Here is a 21326-nt window from a genome sequence, read left to right as displayed (position 1 = left end):
TCACCACATGCCTGAGGTTTCCTGTTACAACACCTATGGCTTCATGCCAGTGGGCTTCTTGTTGACCACGGGATGCACGTGACCCACACGGGGGGGCAAGGTGGTGATGCCAGACAGCACTGGTGTTTGAGAGCAGCCCTTGGCCAATGACCGAGGGAGTTGGTGGACAAACACCCCAGCCCCCTCACCTCAGTGTGATGGCTCTGGATTAAGCCATAGAGCGTCTCCTGGGGCTGCCCAGGGAGCTGAGCCCCAGTTGCTCACAGTGGAAACTTCCTGGATCCTGCATCCTTGGAACCACCCCTCAAAATAAACTCCTTACACTTAAACTGTTGTTCCAAGTTCTATTCCTGGGGTAACCCAAATAAGAAAGATGTATTATGTCCTATGAAATTGTTTTATTGTAGTAAAATACATACAACATAGAATTATCACTTAAATAAATGTTTTGAGATGGGGTCTCACTATGTTTCCCAGACTGGCCTCAAATTCCTGGGTTCAAGTGATCTTCCTGCCCCAGTCTCCTGAGTAGCTGGGACTACAGGTGGGCACCATCATGTCCAGCGTTTCCATCTGAATAATTTTTAAGTGCATGGTTCAAAGTCGTTATATTCATAATGTCATGCGACCACTGCCACTACCTCCAGAACTCCATCAAGACAACGGAGACTTGGTACCTATCAGACAGGAACTGCCCGATTCTTCCTGCCAAGGTCCTGGCAACCACTGGTCTACTTTCTGTCTTGAGTAATTTGACTATTCAAGGTACTTTATGTAAGTGGAATCTGTGTTCTTCCGTGTCTGGCATAATTCACTTGGCACAGTGTCTTCAAGGTTCATCCATGTGTGGCGTGTGTACAAATTTCCTTCTTTTAAAGGCTGAATAACATTCCATCACATGGATTTGCCACGTATTATGAAATGAATCTCTATCTTCTTACTGATTCACAAGCTTTTCTCCTCTTTGGTAATGTTAACAAAAACCATCCTGGTATTTCCTTTGATGTCCCAGGTCCGGAACCAGTACCGAAAGTGGTTTAGTGATGTCACAAAATCAAAGTCTAAGTCTGAGATACATACACTTTCCAGCAAGACTGGCCCTGATTTAAAACTCAGCGAGTGAGGTAAGAGAACCCGTGACTTATCCTAATGTTTTGCCACCCCTGACATCCCAAACTTCCTCTCCATGTCTTAACACAAGATCCCTTTGCTAGAGATTTTGAGGAAGAGCTCTGTCTAGTCAGCTTTCTGTGACTGTGACAAAATACCTGAGATAAGCAGCTTACAAGGATGATGGCTTCAGAGGTTTCAATCCATAGTCATTTGGCCCCGTCACTTTGGACCTGTAGCAAGGCAAAACATCATGGTGGGGAATACATGGTGGAGCAAATTAGCTCACCTCATGGCAGCTGAGAAGCAAAGAAAGAGAGAAAGGAGCTGGGGTCCCCATACCCACTTCCAGGTTCTGCCCACAGTGACCTCACCTCCTAAGATTTCCGCCACCTCCAGTGACAGGGACCAAGCCTTCAACACACAGACTTTTGGAGAACACTGAAGATCCAAGCCACACAACTAGCTTGAGCTCCTCATTCCCACTGTATTGTTCTTCAGTGACTTCCCCGTTCACTAACAGCACTGCAGCTGACTTTGAATCTATTCTTGTCATTCAAAGAAGTAGGGGTTAAACATGTGTAGCAATGCTACCATTCAGATAGTATCCCACTGGGGAAATTTACATGCACAGACATAGAAGAGTGATCGACATCCCTCAAAACACAAACTATTCTGTAGAAAGGTGGGTGTGAGCCCGGGGGAGTTGGTGGACCGTTAAAAGGGCCCCAAGAGAGGAGGCTGCCACCAGCCAGATGCTCTACATACCTATAGAGGTTTCTGGGAATTATGGGACCTTCCTAGAGGGATAAAATGGTCATGACAGAAAGGAAATACAAAAAGTAACAAAACAATACACTTCCTACCTTCATGGAGCTTAGAGTATAACTTTTCTTCATAGGCAAAAAACACCTTCCAGGAAATTGAAATTCTGGAGTGGCATACTCTCTTAGTCTGTTTTCTGTTGCTATAACAAAATCACTGATACTGGGTACTTTATAAAGAAAAGGTTATTTCTTATAGTTCCAAAAGCTGGAAAGTCCAAAGTCAAGGAGCTACCTTTGATGAGAGTCTTCTTGCTGGTGGGGACTCTCTGCAGAGTCCCATGGAGGTGCAAGGCATTACATGGAGACACAGAACAAGTGTGCCCAGAGTGCTCACTTTTATAGCAAAGCTACTCTCTCAATAATCCAAAGTCCAATAATCCATTAATGCATGAATAGATTAATCTATTGATAAGAGCAGAGTCCTCATGAGCCTTCACCTCCCAAATGTCCCACCTCCAAATACCTTTAGCATATGTCTTTGGAAAGTAAGTTTCCAACATCCACATTCAAATCATAGAAGATACCATGTCTGAAAATGTGTCAAAAAGAAGAATTCTTCATCCTGGATTTTTGAGAAATCCTCCCACCCTAGGCTAGAGAATGCCACACCTGCCCTCAGATTCTAAAATTCTAGGTCATTTCGTCCCTGCCTGGTGGCTGGAGCTGGCTTTAACTCACTCCTGCTCTTTCTCCATGTTTGATTTGTCATTCTTAATCCATCATTAATCTAAAAATCTTCTGGGGGGGGACTTTTTTTTTTTTCAGAACAAGTGAAGAGATGATACTAAAACTGGAACATGTAGCTTCACATGAAAGTTCATGCCCACGGATCTTGTTGGCATCGCGAGAATGAAATGGGATACAGTAAGGAATAAAGCTGAGCATGGGAACTCCTTGCATATCATGTGGGAGAGGAAATATTTAACCTGTACTTCCTGAAGCATGAACTCTGTGTGATCCTAAGCTTTCAATAAATGTGCGTTGAACTGGATTTCTCCTGCTTACAGTGTGTTCAGCCAATGCCTGGCCCTGGGTACCCACATCAGGGTTGGTGCAAATTCTTCCTTGACTTTTTGCAAATGAGGATGCCTTTTGTCAGGTTCTTAACTTGCTCTTTAAATTCATTTAGCCCCTTAAACCATCGGCTTCTCCCAATGCTTCTCAGAAACGAGCACCTTCTTACTGGCTTCGCCTCTTTTTGTGTCCAGGATAAGTCACATGACATCTCCTCCTGCAGAGGCGATCAACGGTCATGATGGGAGTTTCCTCACCTTCCTGACACCCCGTACAAATACGATCCCATCCTGGCCCATCCTCCCCTCCCCTCCTTCAATGCTCACCATCTCCCACTCCTTCTGCCACGGTTCTCATTCAAGACTGACCCCATCCTCCATGCTTTGGTCTTCCCTGCTCCCTCCTGCCTCTTTGAAGACCTTCCTCCACTGATTACATCCCTTCTCTCCAGACTCTTTCACTTTTCCCACACCCCCGTCCTGGTGGCACTGAAATATGCTGAAGAGAGGTCTGTTGGCTTTTTCTGTAAAGGGCAAGATGAACATTCTAGACTCTTCAGGACACATGACGTACACACATAGCTGCATGCCTAGCTTATGGTGGTGAGTCACACCTCGGTATCCACAAGGGGCTGGTCCCAACACACCCCGTGGACACCAAAATCTGCAGATGCCCAAGTTCCTTATGTCAGATGGCATTGTGTTTGTGTAGAACCCATGACTTGAAACCATCTCTAGATTATTTATAATACCTAATACAATACAAATTCTAGATAAGGGTTTTTACACTGTGTTGTTTAGGGAATGATGGTGACATTAAGAAGTCTGCACGTGTTCAGTGTGGAGGCCATTTTTTTCTGAATGTTTTTTATCAGCATTTGATTGGATCCATGGGTGCAGAGCTGGTGGATATGGAGAAGAAGAGAGATATGGATATCGGGTGAAGAGATGGGTGTACAACCCCTTAGAAGCCAACCAATGACTACTGGCTCAGTGTCCATTGAAAAGAAAAATAAATAGGCTGCAGGTTAAAGAAAGAGAAATGAGAGATTCTGGGAAATGGCCAGCTTGCAGGAGTCCATTTCCCTCCACTCCCTAGCCTAGTATAGCTGCCTCTTTGAACCAAAAATCTATTGGGACCTAGGGCAGCTCAATGGGAGGGGGCTTGGTGTTTCTGGGAGAAACCACAAAGGGAGATTTGGGGTCGAAATGTTTGCTCCTTGCATCAGGGGCAGAGTCTTGAGTTAGGGTGAAAAGTGTTCTGGGGTGAGGGTCAAACAGTCCATTCTGGAAGCATCTGGCCACAGAGGTCCTAGAGGAAAGAGAACACCACCCGTGTGTATGCATGAGCGCACATGTGCGTGTGTGTGCACGCGTGCATTTATGTGTGTGTGTGTACTTTCTTTCTGGCCCCCAGGAACCTCAAGAAGATCCTTATTCCTAAACCTAGGAGGAAGTGAGGAGATGGGCAAGGAGAGGCATCTGGTAACACACACCTGCCTGGTGTCCGCTGGGACGGAGAACCCAGCTCCCTCCATCACCAGGGAAGCTGCCAGTCCTTGACACTCTCAGCACCAGACCTGACTCCCAAAGGAACAGGATAACACATGAGAAGCCCCGCAGCTGAAGAGAACTGTCCAACGCAACACACACAAACACAGAGTAGGACAGTGGTTACCAGGGGCTGGCTTGGGAGACTCTGGTCACATGGTACACAATGTCAACTCAATGAGAGAAATCAGTTCTACAAAATAATGGCTAGAGTAAGTAAAAATATATCATGTCTTTTTTTATTTTTTGGTACTGGGGTCTAAACCCAGGGACGCTTAACCACTGAGTCACATCCCCAATCATTTTATATTTTTTTTATTTTCAGACAGGGTCTCACGAAGTTGCTGAGGGCCTTGCTAAGATGCTGAGTCTGGCCTTGAACTCTTGATCCTCCTGCTTCAGCCTCCTGAGTCACTGGGAGTACAGGCAGGTGCCAGTGCACCCAGCTGTGTGTGTACTTAAAAATTGCTGGAAGAGTAGATTTTGAATCTTCTCGCCACAAATATAATAACTATTTGAGAGAAAACACATGTACATTAGATCCATTTAGCATTCTACAATATATACATATTTCAAAGTATCTAGCATACGTGATAAATATACACATTTTTATTTTCTTTATCTTACCATAGACAATTTTATGTCAATTTAAAATAAGTAAGCTAATAATTTCTAAACATATCAGAGGGCTGGCTCCCTAAATTATTCTGAACCTCCAAATCAAATTTTCAGAAGAGGAAAAAAGACTAAGGAGACAGAAGTCCAGTGGCCACGGGGTCTACTCGGCTAAATAAAAAGGGAACGAATTTTAAAAGAGATTTTTGCTGTGAGAACTGAAGAGAAAGGTGTCCATTCCCAAGAGTGACACGGAGCCAGGTGCGGAAGATCAAAATACCGAAGGAGGAAAGCTGGTCGGTGGGATCCAACGTGGAAATAATAGAAGCTCCTGCCTCAGAGCAGGGGGGAGGCTGGGTCCCGTCTTCCCTCCCTCCCTGAACCTGCCCTCCGGCTGCCACCGCCAGCGTCCCTCAAGCCCTGGGAAAGCCGGGCAGTGGCTGGAGGCAGAGGCCTTGCCTGGCGTTCATGAGGCCCTGGGTTCGATCCCCATCACCCAAAAAAAAATCCAGGAAAAGAAATCGTCTACACTCTGCCGACCCCACTTCCTCCCGGAACCTCGCGCGCCCCTCGCCTGCCCTCTAACCCCCGGCACCCCAAAGAACGGCCTGCTCGGGGTCCCCAGGGCCTCCCGGTGTTCAGCCCACTGGGCTCCTCGCTCTTACCCAGTGTGGCCGCTGGAGCGCAGGTGACTCTGTTGATCCCTTTTCCTCCTCGGGGTTTCCTGATGCGCCCTCTCCTCCGCGAGGGCCGTCGAATCCATCCGGAACCCCAGGACTTGCCCAGCCTGAGCAATGGCCGTCCCACCTCCAAGCACCCCTGGACCCTGGCCAGCGCCTCTGCCCTTCCTGCGGTGCGGGCCACCTTCGCCTCAGTTCCCCGCGAAACCAAGTCAGAGGGGAGGATTCAGGGCAAGCGCGGGCGGTCGGCCCTCCCTGGAAAACGCTGCGCGGGGACCGTCTCCGCCCAGCAACGCGGCCCGCCGCAGATCGGCCCGCGGGGCCGGCCGGGCGCCGGGGCCACTGCCCGCATCGTGAAAGAGACTCGCCCAGGAACACATCGGGTACAAACTCCCTGAACGTGCGTCACTCTCAGACCGCGGGGAGGGTGACAGAATGGTCAGCGAAGTCACTGCAGGTCAAACTGTCCTGCCGTGATGCCAGGACAAAGCAGCAGGTTGTGAAGAAATGAAGCAGAGAATCAAAGGGGCCTGGTGCCGTGCCTGATGGACAGTATGCGTTTGAGCAGCAGCAGCTGCTGCTGCTGCTGCTGCTGCTGCCGCCACCGCCGCCACTGGAGCTTAATCCCGCCAGCCACCCCCAGGAGAGAGTGCAGAGCTCACCGCTGGGAGGAATGCTCTCTGCAAGTCTCCTGAGAGGCCAGGAGCTGGGACATGTGTACACCAAGTCCAGGCTGTGGTTGAAATCGGTTCCTGGGGGTATTTTTCCACCCTGAAAATTCCTACTGGCCACATGGCCAATCAGGTAACTCTCGTGGCGGATGCCAGCTACGAGGAGTCACTGAAAAAGTGAGGATCAAGGAGATCCACAGAGCAGAACCTCATCCACTACACAGGAGGTTCCATTCCTGGGCTGGGGACATGGCTCAGGGCTAGAGCACTTGCCTAGCACCGTGAGAGATGCTGGCTTCCATTCGCAGCCCCTCCCCACACACACACACACATTTCCGTTCCTGACCCCCTGCTTACTGGATAAGAAAAGTTCTAAGAATGTCTGCAGAAGTTCATGAACTACCCAAATTTAAACGGTGTTCACTAACATTTTCTCTTCCCCATCACTGATAATGATAAGTCCATCTTTCCTGTTGCTTGGACTGAAAACCTAGGAGTCATTCTTTCCTCTTCTCTTTCTCTGACCCCTGACATCTAATCCATCAGCATATATCCTAAAGGCTGTATCTTCAAAGTAGATTCAGGATTCTCCAGACCTTCACAGGTGGACTCCCAGGTCCTCACCATTTTTGTAACAACCCCAGAAAAGCCACGAAGACAACTATCACCTCACCCAGAATCCAACCCCTAGTCTCCTCTCCCAACCCAGGATGTCAGTTCCAACCACATCACGCTGTTCATTTCCCAAAATAACCAGCTGAGATCAGAGCCACAAGGTCAGGGTCCTCAAGGATAATTCAAGTTCACAAAGAGTCCCTTTGAAAGCAGCAGATGCTGCAAAAAGAAACCAGCCATTGGGTAAATATCAACTGTTCCATTACCCACTGATGGGCAATGGACGTGCCACAAGACCCCTGTGGGCTCAGTTTTCCCTGCTACAATGTAGGGTCAGTAATTGTCCTGAACTCACGGTCATGGTGAAGCTTAAATAAGCATGACTACAGGAATCCAGCACATAATACATGCTTGATAAACTGTGGCTATTATTATTTTTGTCCACCTAAAAGCACCCAATCTTTGCTCCTCTGGACCCAAAATGGTAAAAGGAAACCTCTCTTACATTTACCCGTCTGTCTTCAACTAGACAGTTGTGAGATGTGGAAGGGCCAGCTCCCCATGGACCCCACACCTCGGAGTGACTCAAGAGATGTGACCACAGCCCCCCGCCCCCGCTTCTTCATTTCTTAATACATATTTTGGAGGAAACTCAAGTTTCCTCTTCTGAGATACGGAACTTCCCCTGACCCCCAGATAAACAGGCCCTGGGACCCACAGTCCCCTGGGTAAAGGGCTTAGAAGCAGACACCCACCCACTCTGCAGGCTGTGAACTGCGTGGGGAGTAGGTTGGACCGGCAGTGGGGTGGGGACAGCTGTAGAGGTGGGAGCCCAGAATGGAGGGACAGGAAGTAAAGCAAGCTCAGCCTCCCCCACTCCCCTGCCTCCTCTCCATAACCTCCTGCTCTCAGCCAAAACAGGAAGGACTCTGCTACTAGGCAAGGGCACTCACTGGCCAAGAACTTGATCCATTTGAGGACTGTCTACGCACTCTTGACTACACTCCATGGGCTGTCCAAAAGGATTACCATGTCGAGTAACTGGTACTGCTTGATGGGGACAGTACCAAGCCTCAGAGAGGTGTGTTTTGGGTGCCGTAGTGACCAGAGGGTACTTCCGGTACTGATGGGTAATCTACTTCCCAAAACAATACATATGTTGAAGTCCTAACTCCTAGTTCCTCAGAACATGATCGTATGTGGAGATTAAGAAGGTAACTAAGAAGCAATTGAAGTAAAATGAGGTCATTAAATGGACCCTAATGCAATATGACTGATGTCCTTGTAAGAAGAGGAAATTGGGACATAGACACACCCGGAGGGGAGACCCATCAAAGTCACAGGGAGGAGAAGACAATTTTCATCAAGACAAGGAGAGAGGCCTCAGAAGAAACCAACTTCACTGATACCTTGATCTTGGACTTGTCGCCTCCAGAACAGAAAGAAAATATCTTTCTGTTGCTTAAGCTGCCCAGTCTCTGGTATTTGGTTATTGCCACCCCAAGAAACTAACACCGTGGGCAAGGCTACACCATGGAGTCCCGTTTTGAGAAGCACTAACCTTGCAAGAGTGAATAGCCCGGGAGAATCCACACAGATGTGAGTGAATTCTTACACCATCAAAGGCCCACACACAGCCAGGCATATGGAGACAGACATGGCCATCACCGACCAAGCCGTGGAATGGCCCGGCTACACCCTGCAGAGGTGCTCTTGTCTTTCTAGAAGTTCTGTGGGCCAGGTCTTGTCAGAGATCTGATTCTGCCACCTGGTTTGTGCAAATACACCCAAGACTTTGAGAAAGTTGACAGTCGAGGTTCATTGTGCCCAACGGCTTCCCAGAGGCTGGTCTGCGTCAGGTAGGCAGTAAAGGAGCCTGGTTCCATCTCAGTTCAGGGGAGCCAGGGTGTTCTTCCCAGGGTTCAACATCATACTCAGAGCCCCCCGGTTCAAGTCAGACTCAGCATCACCTCTCAAGAGCCATTATCAGGAAATTGATGAATGTCCTCCACATCTCAGAAATGGGAGAGCACCTGCCACCAAGTCCCCAGCATCCCTCCAGCTCACCATCTGCTTGCACGGGAAGGCCTGGCTTGCATCCAGGCCACACCCAGGCTGCCAGTCACATCTTCAACACACCATGTCAGTTCATGGAGACGCAGAGCCTTCCATGGACCAGCAGGAAATGCTCATCCCCAGGAGGGAGGCAGGCTTGATCAGGGACCTCTAGCTTTCGCCCCAGGTTCAACAGGAACACTTCCGCTCGCAAATCCAATACGTAGTTTTGGCACAAGAGAGATCGTTCCAGGTGCCACCGTTGTTCATGCTGGCACAGTCCTCTTCCAGGATGTTGTTGGGTTCCTGTGGGGCCCAAAAACTGGACGGAAGAAACAGAGAGAAGGGTGAGCAAAGGGACCGCAAGGGATTTGGGGGTGGCCAGACTGCTCTGTGCGATTCTGCAATGCAAGCGCGTGCCCTGAGGCAGCTGTCCCAGCCCACAGGACTGCCAGTCACTGTGGCACATGCTGGGGTCCCCGGTACTCCGGAGGCTGAGGAGGGAGGGGCACAAGTTCAAGTCCAGCCTGGGCGACTTAGCAAGACCTTGTCTCAAAATAAAAAGGATTATGTAGCAGCAGAGTGGAAGGGGCAGGAGGGGGTTGGCGAGAAAGGGAAGCTACCGGGGAACAAGACCAATGGAAATGTGCAGGCATGACCTCGGCTGAGTGAAGGCCACCGTGATGAGTCCCCACCGGGCACCAGCACATTCTTCAAAAAGAATAAATGAAGAAATCAGAAGAGGGGCCCGGCACAACTGCGTACACCTGCCATCCCAGTGGCTCGGGAGGCTGAGGCAGGAGGATCCCGAGTTCAAAGCCAGCCTCAGCAACAGGAGGCCCTACCCTGTCTCTAAATAAAATACAAAAAAAGGCTGGGGATGTGGCTGAGTGGTGGAGGCCCTGGGTTCAGTCCCTGGTACCCCAGCCCCAAAAGAGAGGGATATAGTTCCATGGTAGAACGCCCCTGGGTTCCATCCCCAGTACCACAAAAAGAGAAAAAAGAAAATCTATTCACTTTAAAGGAAGGACTGAGGGTGGGAGAGGAAAGTCGTCCGTGGTCTGAGGGTCCTCCCCTCTGAATCATTTCCTGCCTCTCAGAACTACCCGAAGATACCACACGATGCCCCTGTCCCCAGCTTGCCCATCCTCCCAGCGCCCCCCACTCGGGGCGTCTCCTCCCACCCCACCCCCGTGCCTCCTGAACTAGTTTCCTCTGCCCTCTCCACTTCCCAGGGTCCCTTCCTTTACACACCCCGGATCCTGCTGACTCCGCAGGAATTCTGCTGTCTTGGGTCACACTTTTAAAGCAGGGTCTGACTCGGGGACATGGGAACATGGGGGAACATGGGACACATTAAGGGATGTCCTACAGAAAAGAGGGGAGGGCGAGGAACTCGGGATGTGAATGGCCTCTGGGGTCACCCCCCTGAGACAAGAGTCCTGCCTTCTCTTAGGATGTCACTGGTCTTGGGTTGACCCCAGTGGGAGTGGGGTAACCTCTCAGATGAGCAGCATCCCATTCAACAGAGGACAAATTTCTAGAAACATGGTGATCGTGAGCCCTTGACAACCAATGCCTCCTGCAGGGAGATGCACGCACCCCAGGAAGGGACCTGAGCTGGGTACCCACAGTGCCACACCCCCCTTAGAGAGCCAGCTCTCCTATCAGGAATCTCTAGTTTAAAAAAAAAAAAAAAAAAATCCCGCTTGTCAATTTGGCCAATCAAAACCTTCCTCTCAACCTGTGGCCAGTCTTTTCATTCTTACAACTATTAACCTGGAAGCTTGATATACTTGAGAACTTGTGCTAAGCGGTTGATATGTTGCAAATGGAGGAAAAATCAAAGGTACGTGTTGTGATGTGTCTGGAATGTTCCCCAAAGTCGCACAGGTTCGGAGGTGGGGCTGAATCAGGAGGGTCTGATCTCACTGGCGGATCGAGAGTCTGACAGGATCACTGGGAGGTGGTGGCACTGGTAGGAGGCTGGACCCGAGTGGAGGAAGTGGGTCATGCAGGCAGGTCCCCAGGGGCTTGTCTTGAGCCCAGCCCCTCCCTCCTGCCTGGCCACCACCAGCGGACAGCTGCCCTCCTCCATCGGTCTCCACCTTGATGCTCCCCTCACCTCAGACCCAGAGAAACGGAGCTGGCAGACCAGGGACTGAAACCTCTGAGCCTGAGCCAAAATAAATCCTTCCTCTTCCAAGTCCTTCTCCTCCGGGGTTTGTCACAGTGACAAAAGCTAGCACCATACAGGGACCAGAAGCCCTGTCATCATTAAAAAAAAAAAAAAAAAAAGCCACCTTGTCGTCCAACCTGGAATTCTGAGAACTGCCATCCATCCTAGACGCACAGGGAAGAGGGGTCCCCAGAGGGGCACCGAAAGGGCGGCCAGCTCCCATGACCCCCCAGTCAGGGTCCCCAGGTCCCTTGTGTGCCAGGCATTAACCTTCAATTAGGGAAGACCCTCGGGGCTTGAGGGCAAAGCAGCTGATCAGCCAGAAGAGAAGTGTTTCTGTATTTAAGATCAGCACACCTCGACCAGGAAGAGCCAGAGCCAGAGCCAAAAAATAATAATAATACATGTATATCTATAAATACGGTAGAGTCCTGTGATTTGCAGCAACCTGGATGGAACTAAGGATACTCGCTCAGTGAAATAAACCAGCACAGACAGACAAACGAGCGGGTCCCACGTCCAAGTGGAAACTGAAAAGCGGATTCTAAAGAAGAGAAGAAGAGCGGAGGCCGGGGCCTGGGAAAGGTGGAGCAGGGGCGAGGCTGGGTAGGGGAACGACTTCTGACGTTTTATGGCACAATGGAGTGACTCTGGTCGACGACGATGAATAGTGTTCTTCAAAACAGCCAGGAGATGGGACTGGAAATGTTCCCGGCACAAAGACACCAAGAGCGTTTGAGGCGAGGGATGCCCGCTCCTCGGAGCGGCCTCACCCAGGAGCCGTGTGCAGGGAAACACCACGCTGCCCCGTGAACAGGCAGTTACACAATAATGCCACTAAATATAATGCGGGGCCGGGGCTGGGGCTCCGTAGCAGCACTTGCCTGGCATATGGGAAGCACTGGGCTTGATTCTCAGTACCACACATACATAAATGAATAAAATAAAGGTCCATCGACATCAAAAAAAAATAGATTTAAAAAATAAAAAATAAATAAATATCATGTATCGATTAAAAAGAAAAATCTCTTTTTTAAAGTTTTAAAAAAGAACCCGTTTCTGACACCCTCAGCCACGCGCCCCTGCTCCCTGTCCTCTCCCCAACCTCAGGGCCCACAGCAGAGACAGACAGACCCCAGGAGCCACGGACACTTGCCTTAATGTGACAGGAGACCCATCCAGCCACCTCCAGTCCCCTTCTCGGCCCTTGTCATTCAGCCCCAACCAGTACACCCGCGGAGAGCCGTGAGCCTTGGCCACGAAATTCTGCAAGTACAAACTCCATTCAGCCGTCGAGTCTTCCAATGGCCCTCAGGGTGAGAGCCCCCCTATCCCTGCACACAGGGCTACAGCTTCACAGTGCTGCCCCCACATCATCCCGGGGCCCCACGGCCCGCAGAGCAGGGTCAAGGCCTCCCCTGCCTCAGCGTGTGGGTGGAAGCAATCCTGCAGCTTCCTGGCGCAACGGATCACTCTGCTGTGGTTTGCATGTGGTTTTCCACCCAAAGGTTCTTGTGTTGGAAGCTTGGTCCCCAGGGTAGTGGTACTGAGAGGTAATGAAACCCCTAAGAGGGAGGATCTGGTGGGAGGTGGTGACGTCATCGGAGGCATCTGCCTGGAAAATGGTTTTGTTCCCAAGAGAATGAGTTGTTGTAAAAAGAGCCAGACTGGCCCCTCTCAGGTCTCTGGCTTCCTCTCTGGCCATGTGACCTCTCCCTCTCATGCCTCCTCCAAGTTGTGATGCAGTCAGAGGGGCCATCACCAGAGTCGGCATCATGCTGTTTGGACTTTCAACTTCTAAAACGTCAAGACAAATAAAACTCTTTTCTTTATAAAGTTCCCAGTTTCAGGTATTTTGTCACAGCAACTGAAACAGCAACTAATGCACATCCTGTGCCTCATTTTCTTCATTTGTAAAATAGGATGATAACAGTACTACCTCCTCATAGAATAGGATTTGCAGGCAGATAAAATAGGATGATGTACTTAGAGTGCTCAACACAATGACTGTCACATAACGACTACTGTAACATCTTAACATTTAATATCACAATATTTGAATAACATTTTTAGCAATAGGAAATGACAGGAGGTTCTTCCCCCCTGGTATTTTCCACCCACTCTGCAGCCCTAATCTGCATCTATACAGAGGAGTTCATTAAGAAAAAAAAGTGAAAGAGGAAGAAAAGAAGGAAGAAGGAGCTTCCCAGCACTGGTTTATCTGGGCTTTGGAAAGAAAAGAAAGGATTTATGTTGAATACAAAAGATCAGGAAGACGTGGTTAAAAGCAACTCCTCTCCAGGAAAGCTGATTTATGGTGAAGGAAATCGTACTGGCAATTGCAATGTCAGGGAGGATTAACTCGATAAGGGACATGAGAGGATGTTTCAGGGTGGTAGAAATGTTATAAGTTTTGTTTTGATTGGCAGTGACGCTTGTCAAAACACACACTTCAGATATGTGCATTCACTGTATGTAAATCATACTTCCAACAACCTGCTGTCAGACCAGGATCCTTCAATGCAGGAAGGAGAGATGGCAATAGAAAGGAAGCTTTGAATAGAGACAAGGTCTGGAAATAGAGGAACCCTGCACCTCATCCCCAGGGAGCCCCAGAAGGTGGCAAAAAAAGAAAAACCAGATTTGGGGACTCTAAAAAGCAAAAGATATCTGGACACTGTTTCCCACTAAAAACTCCAGAGAGGTTTCAAGAAACCAGAGGCCAGGTGTGGTGGTCCACACCTGTATTCACAGCAACTCGGGAGGCTGAGGCAGGAGGATGGCACATTTGAGGCCAAGCTCAGTCACCTAGTGAGACCCTGTCTCAAGTTTTCAAATTTATAAAGGTCTGGGGATGGAGCTGGGTGTTAGAGCATCCCATCAGTACCCCACACAAAAAAAAAATAGTGCTATGACATTTATGGTCAAGATTATGGACCTTGAAGACAGCTACCTGGACCCAAATCCCAGCTCTGAAACTAGTTATGAGTGCCCACAGGTGAGTCCCTTACATGTACTATGCTTCCATTTCCTCAGCTGTGAAATGCAAATGACATGTTCTGTACATAAATTATACTTTTACCTAACTGTCAGAGCACTAAGTCACTAAAGTTGTTTACAAATATTCCAATTCTCCCTCTGGATACACACAGATAAGACCTTATTTCCTATCACCTCAAGGGACAGGCATGCTCATGTGAATTGCTTTGTGAGCATAAGTGAACACTCTGAGCGAAGGTGTATGATTTGCTTCCTACATGATCACAACTGGGCTGAGGAGTCTCTCTGTTATTGCAGCATAACACAACCTCTCCTGACTGTTACACTGAAGTACAGAGTTGTGAAGATTACATAGATCATACATGCTAATGCATGCAAGATGTAAGGTGTTTGGAATATAGCTGGAAGACAGGAAGGACTATCTTAGAGAGAGTCATTATATTTCCATGGAAGAGAGAAGACTGAGCTTGGCAGAGGTTAAATCAACACCCTCAGCACTTGAACTCAAACGAAACCTATCTTCTTTGCTTCTGCATGATACTCTCTCAGTAAGAGCCTGCTATTCTCCAAAATAATTACAATCTCTCTCGATCCAGGTAAGAAAAGGGGAAGTGAATCCCAGAAGCAATGCAGACTGGTTCTCAAGGGTTCAGCAGGGACAACTCACGTGCTCAGCTAAGGTATTGATGATGACCAAGTGAGAGTAGTTCTCCTGGCAGAACTTCCGGGCCTCATCCCACGACTTGGTGCTTAGAGAGAAGTAGTAGCACTTGCCTTCAAAGGGAAGCCAACCTTCAGGGCAGGTTACCCTGGTGCAGTCTGGGGACAAGACAGGATGCTGTCAAAAGGCTCCAGAGTCCACGTACCTAGCATGCCATGGACAGTTGTTCAGGCTATGCATCTCTCAACCCCAGTAAGCACCATTCACATAAACTTCACTAAAAATCATTTCCATGAAGTCACACAATGTCCTGGTTTTGCCATGTTCCTCATCTCTGGGTCGTTCCCCACTCACCTAATAAACCCTGAAGTTCCACCAGGGACCGGCTGGTGTCTGCTCTTACGCGGTCAATGTCCTTCTTCAGGCCGGCCAGCCCTGCCATGCCAGTCACTGTCAGAAGAGACCAAGGGTGAGAAACCCAGAGCCACATCCTCCTGCATCCCCCTACCCACCATTGACTGCAGACACATCATAAAGAAGACCTTGCTCCTCACTGCATCCGGGTCCCTGGGAAATGTGAGGATTCAAGACCCACGTTCTCAGTGTCCAGGGGTCCTGGAGTGGCTGAGAGGAGGACTTGAGGACAAATGGAGGTGGTGTCCCTCCTGGAGATGCATTAGACATGTGGATGGAATTGGGAGAAGGGATGGAGACAGGGTTAAGGAAGAGGGTGATTTGGTAACTGGCAGGGGAGGAGGGAAAACAGGCAGGCAGGGGTCTTTCCTCTTCCCTTGGACTAGTCTGTGACACTCAGAATTTTGTATTCATTGGGTAATATCTGACTAATTACTGCCTATACCGTGCTGTCCAAGAGAAATTCAATGTGAATCAAGTATGAATGTTTACATTTGGTAGCATCACATTTTTAAGTCAAAAGAAACAGGTCAAATTAACTTGAATAATATTTCTATTTGTCCCTATACATCCACAATAGTGTCATTTCAATCTGCAACCAGTATTTTCAAATCGCTGGTGAGACATGTTACATTCTATTAGAATAGAACATTGTTCTATTTTGGAACAAGTCTCTGGAGTCAGTGTGTACTTTATAGTCGCAACACGTCCCATTTCAGACCAGCCACATTTTAAGTGCTCAGCAGCCACCCGTAGCTCGCGGCCGCCATATTGGACAGTGGAGGACTAGACACACACTGTCTCCCCAGGGAAAAGTGTGTGACAAGGGTTATATCTGATGTGTTCACCATTCTACCCGCTGACACCCAGCAAGGTGCCTGACGGAGGAGGGCTTGGTCTTGGACTTGGGTCTGAGGATCGTGTTGAGGCCCCAACATGCGTACATGAAGGAGGGACTGAAAGCACTCACCGTTCACCTGCCACGCTGTCTGCTGAAAGGCGAACATCCTCAGCTTTTCCACCACCTCCTGGTCTATGAGGAAGAGTCCAGCTTGACCCCAGGTCCTCCTGTGCCCCACCCCAACCTCTCTCTTGCCCCATCCTGGCCCTACTCACACTTAATCAGGGTCACAATCAGACTGATGCAGCTCAGGATCAGTGACATCACCAGCAGCAGCAGACACAGGTACACCATTAGCCTTTCCTCCTGGTAACACCCAGAACTCCCAGACTTTTGATGGAGCCAGGGCACTGGAGTGGCTGGTGGGTGGGGATGGGGACAGAGCATCTGATACTGGTGCTTCGGAATGCAAGGAAGGGACCCTTGAGCCTTTCTCCAAAAGCCCAGGGACAGAGGTCTATGGTCCTGTCTATTTCACCAGAGAAAGTCAGCAAGCAAGTGTTGGGGAAATGAACTCTGAGGGGGCCCAGTGCACAGCTCTGGAGCTTGGGCTGTGTTCTCAGCAGCGTGTCTTATGGATCTCGCTCTTATGGTGACGTAGTTATAATTATCATTCCCATTTGGGGACTTGCTTGGACCCAGTTCTGCTCTTCATGTCTATGATGCATTATTTTCTACTCTCCAGCAGCTCCTGCCCAAGCTACCCCCATTCAAGGAAGCCTGTGGACCTTGGGAGATGAGAACACTTCCATATCTTCTCCAAGTAAAAAGGGACTTGGAAGACACCCTGGGTCCCTGGGGGCTTGTCCTGGACTCCCCACAAGGAGCAGCTTCTGAACAGAGACACTCCTCTGGTCCAGGGTCTCAGTCTGGACCTGTGGGTCTCAACCAGATAAACTGGCCACCATGAGAGCTGAGAAAGGGAGACACTCGAGGGCAGGGAGACACTCGAGGGCAGGGAGACTCACGGGTCTGTGACAGCTGGACTGGAGGAGGCTCCAGATCAACACCTGGGAGAAAGGAGAGAGGTCTGTTCAGAAGTTCGGAAAGATTCTGTCTTCCAAGATCAACAAGCCTCCTCGGAACGGAGGGATGAGAAGGAAACTTCCAAGGTCCCCTCTCGGGCTTCTTTTCCTCCCACCTTTGTCCTGGTGCATTGGAGTCGCACACAGTGGTGGGGTTTGTTGTTCATCCGCACATGCGCCTGACAGAACAGCATGACGGGCCACCGTCACTCCCCAGCACCCCCTCCCACTGCTCACCCGGCTGATGAGACGTGAGGGTGACAGGTGGGACGTCCAAGGCTGGAAGGATCAGAAAGACAACGGTCATTCAGAGCAGGGCTTCAGCCAGGGGAGCAGGAGGACCCCAGCCCTTGACCTCACCTGCCACCGTTGGGGACTTGCCAGGAAGAGGAGGGGTCTTCATTTTCTTTCCTGAGGAAGGAGGAACGGTTGCTCAGGCCCAGGGCGGGGCAAGACCGCTCCTGGATCCCCAGCTCCGGCTCACCTGTCCGCGGAGGCCTTGGCGGAGCCATCCAACCTGAGGAAGCAAAGCTCAGAATCAGGGCCCGGGAGACGAGGGGAAGGAGACAGAAGGCGTGGTGAACACAGGGCCCGGGATGAGGTCGGGGCTGGAGAAGGCGCTGGGCGTGAGAATGCAATTGGGATAAGGGACGGGGACAAGGTTGAGGTGCAGCCACCAACCACCCGGAACTGCCTGGGAATTTCTCCATATTGAGACTGAAAAGTCCGTGTCCTGGAAGCCCCTGAGTCCTGGGTGGACCAGGACAGTTGGTCACCCCGGAGACACAGCTGAGGCTGCAACTGAGGATGGAGTTAGGTGGGATCGGGACTGGCATTGGGATTGGTGATGGTGGAGATGGGTGCAGGAGAAGGGTGGCCATCGGGACAGGGTCAGGCTGTACCACGGTGTCGGGCTGGGGTTGGGCCTGGGGTGAAGAGTTGGGGAAGCTGAGGTTCCGCTGTAGCTGGGTCGGGATGAAGTGACGACGTTGTATTCGGGACACGAGAAGAGGGCTGTGTTTGAGGAAGGGGTGGCCCTGGCGATGGGAACAGGTGGGTCTCGAGTGGGGATCATGTTGGGACAGTGTTGGCATCAGAGATGGGGCTTTCCGGCGGCACAACCCAGCTCACTTCCCGCCTGGCACAGAGCCAACATGTCCCCAGACCTCAGAAATGGGGTCCGCAGAGGCCCGTCTCGCTTGGGACAGCTCCTGTCCAAGGACACCAGGGTGGCACTATCAGCCCCAGAAACCTCTCCTGGCCTCCAGGCCCGGCTGGGGGTTCACCCAGGGAGACCTTCCAGATCCCCACTTTTACATCCCTTAGCAGGCTCTCCTCCGCTGGTCGTCCCAACCAGCTCCTGCTCACCCCCGGTGACACGCCCGATGCCCCTCCTGGGACCTTTACGGCTCCTGCCTCAGGCCCCTTGGGGTCTCTCCCCTCCCTCGGTCCCCTCTGTCCCTCTCTCTCAGTCAGGTGGTGCCCAAGCTTCCCCATCAGACCCGCAGATCCTCACGGGCAGGGTGCGGGTCCCAGGGCGCCTGCCATGGTGGCAACGGGCCTGGGCAAGCATCTGCCAGGCCCGAGGCCGCGGCTCCCCTTCCGCCCGGGCCTCGTACCTGGCTTGGGGGGCAGGTCCCTGTAGGGTGGCGCCATGTTTTCATAGTCCTCGCCGTCAGACTCTGCTGGGGTCCCTTCCGGAGAAAGGCCAGTCAGGTGGTGCCACCCCCGCCTCCCGACCCCAGCCCAGGCCTGGCCAGGGCCCTACCTGGTGGGTCTGGGCGCCCAGCGTTAGTGTACAGGGTGCTCATGGCAGCAGAGGGCACAGGAGCCCAGAGGAGCCGGCCGCTGGGTACTCCTGCCCGCTTCCTTCTACTCTGGGGCCTCTCTCAGTTCCCTTTTCTTTAAAAATCAAATACATGCAAATCCATCTTGAGAGGAGCCCCTCTAGACCCCATGCCTGAGCTGCTCCTTCTCCCCAGTTCAGGGCCACAGAAAAAGGACAACGGCCCCCTCCACCGGGCTCGGGCAGAGTGCCAAGTCCAGGTGGAAAGATGGTCCACCTCCTCCCGCCATGCACTTCCCAGCTCATCAGGAGGGGCAATAAGCCAGCAAAGAAACCCAGGAATAAGCAGGAAATGGCTTGTACTTTATTTTCAACAGTGAACAAGCATTACTTGGGGGAAAAAAAAAAGAAGAAGAAAGAAAGAAAACACCAGGGCCATGAGATGGAGGAGAGCTAATGTGGAGAGGTGGTCTGGGAGTACTTCCTGGAGGTGGTGACGTATAGCCAGACGCTGGAGTGAGAGGTGCTAAGTACTCCCACAGTCCATAATGAAGTGCTAGGACACTGGATCAACCATCTACAGCTGGGTCATAAACTATCCCAAAATTTAGTGACTTTAAGCGACAATACATCCATGTTATCCTGGTTTCTGTGGCCTGGGGATCTGAGAGCAGCTTCGCTGGGTGGCTCTGACTCGGGATCTTTTCTATGAGGCAGTCTAAACGTTGCCCAGATGCCCGTGTTTGTCAGGCGCTGGTCCCGCTAGCTCAGAGGTGGGATCCGCCTAGGTGCCCCCAGCAGATGGATGCTGCATGCCTCGGCCGTGAAGGAGAAAGGAAGCCTGCCATTTGTTGCAAGAGGGATGGAGCTGAAGGTTGTCGCATCAAGTGACAAGCCAGACACAGAAAGACAAGCACCTCACGTTCTCGCCCCTAGGTTGAAGCTAAAAAAAAAGCCAACCTGAAAGTAGCAAAGTGATTTCTAGAGATGGGGCAGGTGTGGGGGCGAGGGGAGGATGGAAAGCGGAGGCCGGGGCTGAGCAGCAGGTGCCGTGCGTGGGTATGGAAAGGCCACACGGAACCTCAGCGGTGTCCGCAATTCATGAAATCTTAATAAACTTCCCCAAAAAAAAATTCTGCATCGAAAAATAGATGAATAAATACTTTGAAAGGGGGTTCTAAGATAAAGCCTTAGTTTGGACCTCTACATGAAACAAGGCATGATATAACATGTCCTAAAACTTTCTTACCAATCTACTATGGTCAATAACTAAAACTATAAAACTATTTTTTTCCACACAGGGGATGGAGCCCAGAGCCTTGTGCATGTTAAGCAAGCACTCTACCACTGAGCTATGGCCCCAGGCCCAATAAACAGAACTTTAAATAGGACTTTTAATTTAAAAAAAAAAAAAAAAAAAAAAAAAAGATGTCTCCTTGAGCAGCTGTTACCTGAAGGCCTGACGGTACTGGAGATCTGCTTCTAGGACGGTGCGCTCACGTGACTCTGGACAGGAGAACTCCATTCTTGCCAAAGGAATGACCGAGTGTCCCCAAAAGATGGTGGAGGCTGAGGTGGAAGCCACAATGCCCAGCCTCACAAGCCAAGCAACGTCTACTCTGTGCTCAATTTACCAGCTGGACCAGATCTGAGTCGCTGTGGGACGAGACCACACAAGGGCACAAGTGCCAGGAGGTAGGAGTCGCGGGGGTCATCCTGAAGCCTGCTGCCACAACTGCGCAAGCAGAATTTGCAAAACCTGTACAGCGTGTGTGAGTCACTGAAGCACAATCTGAACTGGGCAGCAACAGGAGGGATTTTAGTTTTGTCTTTTGTTTCTCTTTGGCGGTCCTGGGGGTTGAACCCAAGCACACTCTACCACGGAGCTACATCCCCAGCTTTTACTTTTTATTTTGAGACAGAGTTTTACTGTTACCGAGGCTGGCCTCAAACTCCAGATCCTTCTGCCTCAACCTCCTAAATAGCTGGGAGCATAGACATGTGCCACCATGCCCAGCATAGTGGGGATCTTAAATGTTCCCCAGAGTCTCCTGTGTTAAAGCCTTGCACCCCACGTGGTGGTGCTACCGGTAAAGCCTCATTCAAGGAAGTGGGTTCTCTGTGGGGGACCCCTGCCCTTTTTTTCTCAAGGAAGTGGCTATTCACACAGTCTCAAGGGATTAGCTCACAAATCGTTCATTTAATTAGGATGGGAAAAGCTTC

The 21326-nt window shown here is 50.5% G+C and overlaps 2 protein-coding genes across 3 annotated transcripts in view; one reads left to right on the top strand and one right to left on the bottom strand.

The window, feature by feature from the left end:
- ADGRE3 (adhesion G protein-coupled receptor E3) overlaps positions 1 to 4281 on the top strand; it is a 35567-nt gene extending 31286 nt beyond the window's left edge. The window contains exons 15-16 of the mRNA XM_079115578.1: positions 1013 to 1124; positions 2703 to 4281. Coding sequence (XP_078971704.1) covers positions 1013 to 1123 — 111 coding nt within the window. The 3' untranslated portion in view covers position 1124; positions 2703 to 4281. The remainder of the gene's footprint in view (positions 1 to 1012; positions 1125 to 2702) is intronic.
- Positions 4282 to 6393: 2112 nt separating this feature from the next.
- CLEC17A (C-type lectin domain containing 17A) lies at positions 6394 to 19339 on the bottom strand. 2 transcript variants are annotated; one of them, XM_079115596.1, is made up of 12 exons: positions 19086 to 19339; positions 18937 to 19011; positions 17802 to 17834; positions 17678 to 17728; positions 17555 to 17596; positions 17261 to 17302; positions 16508 to 16651; positions 16362 to 16424; positions 15332 to 15427; positions 14984 to 15135; positions 12473 to 12582; positions 6394 to 9459 (listed from the first exon to the last, which is right to left on the bottom strand). In XM_079115596.1, exons 1-12 carry the CDS (start codon positions 19126 to 19128, stop codon positions 9327 to 9329), a joined length of 984 nt encoding a protein of 327 aa, XP_078971722.1. In that variant the 5' UTR covers positions 19129 to 19339; the 3' UTR covers positions 6394 to 9326. The 2 variants fall into 2 exon arrangements, with proteins under 2 accessions (XP_078971722.1, XP_078971721.1); XM_079115595.1 differs by lacking the exons at positions 6394 to 9459; positions 17802 to 17834 and having other exon boundaries at positions 11446 to 12582.
- Positions 19340 to 21326: the final 1987 nt, after the last annotated feature.

The sequence above is a fragment of the Sciurus vulgaris genome, assembly GCF_902686455.1.
Source record: "Sciurus vulgaris genome assembly, chromosome: 16".
NCBI classification, from domain to species: domain Eukaryota; kingdom Metazoa; phylum Chordata; class Mammalia; order Rodentia; family Sciuridae; genus Sciurus; species Sciurus vulgaris.
The sequence above is the reverse complement of the archived record's forward strand: the minus strand, read 5'-3'. Positions and strand labels throughout refer to the sequence as shown.

Excerpts from the sequence above, each read along its gene's own strand:
- CLEC17A (XM_079115596.1), bottom strand. The coding sequence starts at position 19,128 with ATGAGCACCCTGTACACTAACGCTGGGCGCCCAGACCCACCAG. Across the intron at positions 16,652-17,260 it reads AGTCCAGCTGTCACAGACCC|CCACTCCAGTGCCCTGGCTC; the intron begins GTGAGTCTCCCT and ends CCCACCCACCAG. Across the intron at positions 16,425-16,507 it reads GATTGTGACCCTGATTAAGT|ACCAGGAGGTGGTGGAAAAG; the intron begins GTGAGTAGGGCC and ends TCTTCCTCATAG.